At 46.5% G+C, this 9395-nt stretch overlaps 1 protein-coding gene across 1 annotated transcript in view; it reads right to left on the reverse strand.

The window, feature by feature from the left end:
- The window catches only part of EPG5 (ectopic P-granules 5 autophagy tethering factor), a 58724-nt gene extending 49842 nt beyond the window's left edge, over nucleotides 1–8882 (reverse strand). Inside the window, exons 1-5 of the mRNA XM_067316659.1 lie at nucleotides 8812–8882; nucleotides 4499–5437; nucleotides 2406–2649; nucleotides 1426–1562; nucleotides 734–841 (exon numbers count right to left, since the gene is read on the reverse strand). Of these exons, the coding sequence (XP_067172760.1) occupies nucleotides 734–841; nucleotides 1426–1562; nucleotides 2406–2649; nucleotides 4499–5437; nucleotides 8812–8871 (1488 nt within the window). The 5' untranslated portion in view covers nucleotides 8872–8882. The remainder of the gene's footprint in view (nucleotides 1–733; nucleotides 842–1425; nucleotides 1563–2405; nucleotides 2650–4498; nucleotides 5438–8811) is intronic.
- Between the last annotated feature and the right edge of the window lie 513 nt (nucleotides 8883–9395).

The raw sequence follows: 9395 nt of genomic DNA on the forward strand, positions 1-9395 counted from the left end.
TCTCTTCCCTTCGTGTCCATATGAGAACCAGGGGGGAAGTGAGGAGTTGAGTAAAAGGGAAATTAAAATGCTGCATTCAGTCTCCCTTTTATTCTATTGCTTGCCATTTCCCTGTTACTGTAATTGCAATCCTTTTCCTATAATTAGAGTTCCAACATAGTCCCCTCTTGAAGGGGCAAAAATGCTGCTTTGAAAAACGCTCTGCTGCCTATGGACATCTTCACTCCCTCCGATCTCTACAAAGTGAACACTTTCTGTCGCATCCCTAATTAGCCAGCTAATGAACTTTCCAAGGAAACAAGCCAACCCATTTCAATGTGCGACGTTTAGAAACTGCTCTCGCTCATCCCTTACATCTCACAGAGCTGCCTCCAGTCTCACTTGTCTCACATACAGTAACTGTTTCAAATCTAAATAGTCTCTTCCCTTTTCCTTAAGAGTTCTCCCAAAACCTGCTGCTGCATGAGGCCTTCTGAGTCGCACCTTAAATCCTCAATTCCCTTTTGAGTCTCTCTAGCCAAGAAGAAGCGAGAAGAGGTATTGCGTTTCCTATCGCGGCTGAGATAACACGTGTACATGCACGCCTTGACAGCCTCCTCACTGCTTTCTTGGCTCCACACACCCGGAAATGCGCAGCGGTCACAGGGGATTGATTAGGTACCTGACATCCTCTTCTCCTACCCACCCCACTCCCACTCCAACTTTCCAAAAATAAAGAATTAAACATTCACACCTGAATGAACGGAACAGCCCATTCACTGATCCCAGCTGGGCACCGGAGAATGTGGTTCAAGAGGAAGAGATGGTCACCTGGACAGCCAATTCTTTGCAACACTGACACCTAAAAGGAAAGTATACAGGAATCTTGTAAATAATTTCAAGGTTCATTCTTTTACAGTCTTGCCAAGCAGAATAATAACGCTTTTTCATTTCTCACACTTTCCAACGAGCCTTAGTTTTCAGAGCAAGCAATAGGAGAACAATATTGAAAAGCTGCTGTTTGGCTTATGAGCTACAGCACAAACCATTTTCTTCAGTGTAGAAAAAAATAAATGTAGTAAAATTTTGAAGTAATTAAAACTAATTTATTTCAAAGTCAGCAAGAAGTTTCCCAAAACTGATGGGTCTGAATACTCTTACTTCCGAAACAAGAACAGTAATGCTCAGCATCCATTAAAACACTCAAGTCCACCTTGAGCCGTGTTGGCAGCTCACGTGACAGACCTCATTAAGACTGTTCATCTCCACCGACTTTATCAGACAAGGAAATTCGTTTTAAAGATTCAGCAACAGATTCTGTTCCCCAATTAGAAAAAAACCCAGGGACTGACTGCACATGGGACAAACAGTAACACTTTCAGAAAAGACTTCTGAATTGATCTCAGGTGCTCGATCACACAGCTATATCCATGCTCACTCCCTCACCAGTCTCCGCAACCAGGTGAGAAGGTCACTTTGAAACTGAGGGTCTTCGATAACTCTACGAGTGAAACCGAAAAGAACGCTGATACATTCTTTCAAGTGGCTCAAGTCTGAAGAAAGATTTTCTGATTGCTTTGAAACTGTAAATTAAAAACAGAATTAAGGAGCTTTGATGAGCGACTCTCACAGTAGTAGCACAAGCAATGGTTTGGAGATTATATAGAAAACTTCTTCTCTCTGTATCTATAGATATCAAGATATTTCAACACAGAAGCTCTCTAGAACTGAGAGAGAAGGTGACAAAGTATTTTATTTAATCCTAAGTACTGGACACCAATTACAAAAAGAATATACCATGGCTATTCTCATAAAAGGCCTCCCTTCAACATGAACTTTGTAAGAACCAGCACATGCATATAAACAACTGGGGCTGGCAGAGGACTAGGAAGAATAAAGATACAGTGGGAGGAATATTTTAGCTAAAAGATGATATTGCCACAAGCCCAAATTGGTGACACGCTTCAGATGAAAACTGAAAAGATATCTAAGTATTAAAGCTGCAAGATTTCAAACAGTCTTCCAAGAGGCGTAAAGCAGCAAGACGACCCAACTGGTTTTAAAACTGTCTATAATCAATCCGGAAAAGGGATTGTATTGCATGTTGCCTTTGACAACAAGAGATTGGATTCAGGGTGTCCCATCCCACCCAGTATTCCTCCAGGCTGATCAGCGGCAGTAGACGGCCTAGACAGAAGGGGGCACTCCTGCATTCAGCTTCCACTCTACAGGAGACTAAGGTTAGAGAATTAGAGCTTTTCTGCAAGAGAAGAGTTTCCCTGATCACTATGTAAAAATCAACAGGTTTTAGCATCAGAGGAGAAACACTCAATATACAAATCCCACCACAAGAACTCCAAAACTCCAGGCAAACAAGGCGTTCAGCACCCTGCCAGCACAGGCAGCTGTCCAGACAAGCAACGCACCTTGTTCTTGCTGCTGAAGAGCCACCGATCTCAGCAGGGATGAGCTGTTGAGCAACCTGTAGATATAAGACTCCACTTGCAACCGGGACAACACTGAAGTGTACAGGTGTAGCGCCAGTGTCTGATGCACATGCTCTGCTTTGGCTTCAAACAGCTTTTTCAGTTCCCCCAACACACTTTCATTCATCTCTACCGTCTGATAGCGATGGTGACCTGACACTTTGCACTGATCTGCACAGACACCCTGAAAAGAAAGCAATTATTTTACGTAAGCGGTTTTTGTAATTTTGTTTGGTTAAGGGTGCTCACAGAAATTAACCCTGACATAACCCCCCACTCAACAGATTTCAAAGCTTTCATGAGAGTGGCCACTTTACAGATGGCAAAGACAAAAATCTGGGAGCATCCTACTTATTTTTCAGAGCTGCTGGCTGCTGCTGATGCAGCAGATCTCCGACTTCTAAAAAAAAACTAGATTCTATAAACCCTCAATAAACCAGAATTAGCAGTTGACATCAAATGAAGTGACCTGTCTTTATCAGCAACAGATGTGAACAAAATCAGATCATTCTACTTCCAGCTGAGTTCAACTGCTTCTTAGTTTTTAGATTTTCATAAATATTCAGATCTGCTGTTTTAAAGCCAAAACATACACTGACACAAGCTAAAAGCTTTTACAGGCTCCTAGAACTCAATATTTATTAGTAATTCCCCAAAATACATTTAAAATTTCTTAAATTAATTGTACTCTAACTTTTTCCAAACTGGAATTCAAGCCTGAGAACAATCTTCCTCTGCCCCAGCTCTAATTCCTTAGCACAAGGAAACCACAACACATAGCATCCCTGTTATTCTTTTATGCAGCCACAAAATGTGCTTTGCAGGATGTATTTAGGAAGCTTGGCTTGCAAGTATTCTTGTTTTACATAAGTTATTAGAATAAAAGAGTTTTGAATTGGGAATAAAAGGACAATTATTTGCACGCACACACAATAAACAGTAAATTGGGAGGGAATAAAGCAAGCAGCACGCCAGCAAGCTTTGCTAACTGTACGTTGACCAGTGGAGATGTAAGAGTGAAGACAAAATTGTAGAACACAGATAAAGCAAAACTGGAAGTCTAATAATGTTCAGTGGTACAGATTCATCGCATTTTTATTCCCTAGTGAAAAAAGACTCAAATCTGTTCAGTGGATGTCTCTACATCTTGTCAGCTCTAAGGAAATGCACTTGTAGGAACAACAGTGAAAGCCACTACCAACAACAACGGTCTTTAGCACTCTTCGCCATCATGTCATCAGAACTGGTTACAAACAGCATCAGAGGAACAGCTCCATCGCTCCTACAATCGCCAGTTCCAAAAACAAGTTACACAGAACAAGTTCTGGGGAAGACTTCTCTGGCGCACGTACCAGAAACCTCCCCAGGGCGCTCTGGTTTGCAGACAGCAACGCTACAGAGCACTACGGCCACCCTGGAGGTAGCTATAACCACAGTTATGGGAAGCGGATGCGTCTCATGCTCCCTGTGCTCCGAGTAACAGGGTCACCGGGAGCAGGACTCTAGCTCCACCGCACCCGCAGCCTCTGCCAGCAGGACAGGCAGGAATGACGTCAACGAAAATTATCACTATAGGCAGCAGTCCAGATGCAACATGCAGAAGCACCACTATGGTCATTTTGAAATCCTGGCTATCGTCCTATTCCACCACAGACCCCTTGTGCCTAGCCGAAGCACTGGGTGGCACAAATTTGACCCAACACAACAAGCAGAATTGGCTATACACATCTCATTCTGACTGACTACAGACAGGAGCTTGCCTCCAGAAGAGATCATTAACAGAGACTGCAATATCCTACGTTTGTCAAAGTCTAAATCAAGGAACAAACTGCCTTAAACATCAACAGGATGATATTCTTAAGTACTGGAGGGTGGGAGGGGGTCACTGGGACAGTGGAGAGAAGGAAAAGCAAAGGTAACCATCTCTTTCACAGCAAACCAGCCTAAATACAGCGAGCTCGACAGCAAGCAAGATTGATGTCCGGAATCATGTCCAAATAGTTTTGGTTCAAAAGTAGTTTCAGTAACAGCACCTGCACAGTTTTCTGTTCTTCTTTAAAAGTCCATAATCTCCCCTTTGCATTTTGGCAGTCTGTCGTCATGGCCTGCAGCTCAGCCTCAGCCAGCAACAGCTGCTTCCTACAGCGCATGTAGTTCAGGAGCAGTTCGTGAAACTCATGCCTGTCCTGATGAGCAACACTTTCAAATTCTTCTGCATAGGAGTCAACATTCTCCAGCCATGAACACGGCTCAAAAATTTTCAGCTGCTCTCTGGTAAATGGCACCAGTTCTGGTTCGGTTGGGATTTCTGGATACAGCCTTTCGTTGTGTAATAGCGGTTTGACCGCTACTATGGTTGGTCTCTCAAATGCCAATTCAGCTGACAAGTCTGGATAAACAGGTTTCAATCTCGAATGTTGAACATGCACTTTGGATTTCTCGCAGAGCTGTGACACAGTAACAGGAAGCTTCTCTAAAGAACGGACAAGAGGATTTTTAACATCTTGAACGCTTTCTGTTCCTTTTTCCTGTACAAAGTCCGCTCGTGTACGAGAGCCAGCAGCACTGGAATGAAAGGTACTACCTGATACGTCACAGCTTCCTGACTTACTGCCAAGAGCCTCCCCAGGGCTCTGGGTTCTGTCCAGCTTGCTTTTCCCACTCTTCTCAACATTCCCCCTATATTCCTCACTTAAGGGATGGGCTTTGCGCTCTTCTCCAGCAGCTGGAGGCCCTAAAGTCACTGCTGAAGATCCTTCATTTGCTAAGGTTAAAGTACTCGAGGGGATGTCACACACATCATTTACGGTTCTTCCATCCTCTGCTTCATCATTGAGCTGGATTTCTGCAAATCCTTCAGGATGTTCCACTTGCACTTTACTGGCTTGAGAAGACACTTCTGCCACAGGAGGGAGGAAGACATCATCAGACTCTTGGATCTGAGACTCTTCATTAGTTATTTTCTTTTTTTCCTAGAAATAAATTAACAGAGAGTCATTAACAAACGAATCGCTCTCCCATGCATCCCAAATCCAACTATCACCAAAAGCAGTGCTTGTCAACAGCACAACTCCAAAAGCCCCTCTTACCAGGTTAATTTTCATAATATTAAAGGTAAAAAGAAATGCACCAAACACAGATCCTTGTTCCTTAGTTCCTCTTTGAAGACTATCAATGTCTATCTTCTTGGTCAGTTCTGGAATGATGCTTCAGTGTTTCTCCATAAAAAGCTATAAACATCCCAGAACAGTCTGTCTTATTAACATGCAAAATAATCAAAGTACTAGGACCCTGACCTCTACAGAGAGTCACTAGATTTTACCACAGTAAATTACTTAGAAATTCCTCTTCAGTTTTATCAAAATATTTTAATGAACTGAAAAGAAAACAGTTTTCAAAAGTACTAATTTTGGAACAAAGAGAGGTCTCGAAAGCATCTGCAAATTATATACAAGACCATCACAAAATTTGTAAAATTACCAAAATACCTGTTTTCAATAGGTATTACAGGCTAGAGACATGGAAAAACTTAAAAATGACAGACATTTAAATTGTAAAGAGATTATTTACTTTTAAACCAGGATCAGTTTTGCGTAAAGTGTCTCCATAACCCTGAAGCGTACATTTGTAGTCTCCTTCCAAAAGCACAGTTTGTGAAATAAAGTTACACAGAAAAATCAATAAAGACGTGATAAAGATGCACTTGTAAACAGCGCATACTTATCTGTTTCTAAAAAGCAAAACTGGGAAGAGTTGGGTTACGCCCCTCCAGTTTTGAACTGCCCACAAAATATAACAAAGAACAGAACCGAAACTTTAAAAAGCTTCAATATTCCTCCAGAATTAGGGAAAAATTTTGGATACTTGCTGGCAATTTCACGCACACTTTCACTAAGCAGCTGACGTGATTTTGCCTTATGAGCGGGCATATACAAAACCAACTCTAAACATCAAGGCCTCAGCTAACCTTGATCTCAGCTGCCTACTTTTAATTAAAGCACATGCTCACAGCTCCCTTACAAAATGGCAATACACTGGCTTTCGCTTTCAGACTGCTTTCTACAGTGTATTAAAATGTGCAAATACTTTTGATCACAAAATGCAGCTGACACACTCCAGTTAGAGCTATAAGGGAAAAGTTAAAAATAGATCAGAACAATTCCTTGAACTAGAACTCGTAGTTATAATAAACATCTCCTGACAATTCGCTCAGAAAGTCAGCGTTTTTCACAGGGTACTGTATCACAGGGTTGTTGACAGTACCGTGATGTGCAGGCTTCACAACCATGCAACACTGCCGGTCCTTTCTTCTGCACAATCTCAAAGTTCCCTGTTGTAGCCCTCATCCAGATGAAATTCCCTTCATCTCCGAGTAGCATTCTCCCGTCACTAGGGTATCCAAATGCTACTCTTAGACAAAAATAGTTTCTTGTAAAATTGATGACGCGTTTGTCAGTTCTCACTTTCTGAGGCAAAAAAAAGGTGTCATCTTAACAGGTATTTCATCTGAGAAGGGATGAGAGAAATCAGGCCCTGAATTAGCCTAAAAGCATAACTTGTCGTTCTCTCATCTGAGGGCTTAGCCGTTAAGTCAACGATGACATCTGCTCATTAGGCTTGTCCAGGGCCTAACCACCCTCCTGTCCTAGCATTTAAGTGAACTAGTTCCAGTGAAAGACATGTATATAAGGATAACTATCACTTTCAGGAAATGTATCTGTAGTAACTGCTACTCGCTTGAGACGCGCGCGCAGCCTAGCCTTCACCAGCGCCGGCTTCACTGGTTTTGCCACCTCACTGCGTTTGAATCGCTGTTGTTACCGGTGTCGCAGAGGCTCAACTTTGGGCCCGCTGCTTTCAGAAAGTCCTGGGCTTCATTCCTCTGGGCAGCAGCTTCACAGCTGAGCCCGTCTGGGGCAAGTCAGCCCCTCTCCCAGCACTCAGGAATTTCACCTTTTCCAAAGACCTTTTCCAAACTGCTGCTTTGGGACATGGGAATGAAAAAGTCCTTACTGTGGTTGGGCCCCAAACTTCACCCTCAAACACTCCTGCACATAAAGGCAGAATAAGGGTACAGAGCACAACGACGACAACATCATCACCCAGAAAGGGAGCGGGTCGCATGCAGCACTGAGGCGCTTCTGGATTCTCACACGCGCCAATCTCCCAGGAATGCCCCCCAAATTGTTTCACAGTGAATTACACCCAGCAAGGACAGCCAAGGACCACAGCCGCCAGAGTCACCATGCACACGTAGTTAATGAACCAGCACAGTCACCTGTGAGTCACTGCCTTCCTGCAGGGAACTGATTCTCTTAAACAGCAGCCTTAAACGTCGACTGCCCTCACGCATACCGTGGGGCTGAATCAAAACAAAACCATGACACGCTTACTCTTCCGGCATGGGATTTTTTTCCCCGCCAATCCTTACTTGCCTTGAATTCAGGAATCGCAGCTGTAGTTAGCATTTAGGTCTAACCCTTGTTTTACTAAACAGCGGTCAATTAATGCATTCATTTCTCTTCAGAGAGCTTTGACAGCCTTTGCTCTATGTGGTACAATTTATAACACGCAAGACAGAAAGACCTAAGCAACAAGGTAGATGCGTTTCCATTTAGACTCAACTCTGAGGCGAGATATTTGGGTTCCTCAGGTCATCTTCACGCATCGCCGAAGAGCTATACAGCGCAGCTGCAGGAAAAGCAAAGCCTTCGGGAAGCTGGTGGTATCGGCGCCCTGAACGGGGAACACACTCGCATCAAATCAAACCCTAGCAAGAGTTACACGTAGCACCTGAGGTACCAGCTACCGAAGAAGATGCGCTGCCCGGCGCCACGCACGGCCTCGCTGCTGAACGATGCGCAGCCAGAGGCGCACGCACGAGGAGCATCGAGGCTGCAGCCCCGCGCTGGACCAACGCGCGGCTAAGAGCCCACGGGCACCTGCGCGGCCTCGCCTCAGCGGCGGCTCCGGGGCTCTCGCTGCGCAGAGCTACGCGAGAAGGGCGCGCACCATAAGCACAAAAGTTTTGTTTGCAGTAACGCAGAAGAAAGCCGCTCTACAACGCGAAAGCCGCCGCAGCTTTCCCTTAGCTGCCAGTTATTCTCAGCCTCCTCGCACCGCCTCAGAAAAGGCCCCACGCGCTCAAGGCCCCAGCACGAAAGTGCTGTTAAAACGCACCACCGCGGGGCCGCTGCCAGCGCACGGAGAACGATAAACAAGGAAACAAACACCGCCGCCCGCCCGCCCCGCCGCCGAGGCCCCGGAGCCCGCCCGCCCCCCGCAGGGCCCCCGGGCTCCCCCCCCGATCCCGACCCCGATCCCGGACCCCCGCGCCGCGTCCTACCTTGGCTCTGCCCTTGCTCCGGGCCTTGCGGGGGGGCCGCACGGCCGCGGCCTCCGCCATGGCCCCGCCGCGCCCCCTCCCGCCTACCCTGCTACCCGGGCGGCGGCGGCGGCGGCGGCGGAAGGGGCGGGGGGAGGCCCCGCGCGCGGCCAATCAGCAGCGCGGCGCCTACGGCGGGGGCGGAGGGACAAACCGCGGCGCGGCGGCGGCGGGCGCTCCGCAGCGCCCCCCCCCCTCCATTCGAGTCGCGCACGGGTTTCACCGCACCAACGCCGCCGCCGCTATTGAGCCAACATGGAAAAGTGCCCGGGAAGCCCCAATAGGGACAAGCTGCGATGTGTTTCGGGGCAGAGGCCCTGCCCATCGCCGTGCCGAACTCCTCGCGGCGGCAGCCTGTAGGAGGCAGTGCTGAGCGGAGCCAGAGCTCGGTTTTCCACCTCCGTCTCCTGCTCCGATGATACCCGCGTCCGGCGCCTGCTCTCCCGAGCTGAACTCAGCCACCTACGAGCCGCCAGCGGTACCGGCGGATGCTGAGTATATATTAACGTGTCTGATGAGTTGCAGATCCCACCAACCCTCAAAAA

Source organism: Apteryx mantelli, chromosome Z (genome assembly GCF_036417845.1).
Source record: "Apteryx mantelli isolate bAptMan1 chromosome Z, bAptMan1.hap1, whole genome shotgun sequence".
In the NCBI taxonomy this organism is placed as follows: Eukaryota; Metazoa; Chordata; class Aves; order Apterygiformes; family Apterygidae; genus Apteryx; species Apteryx mantelli.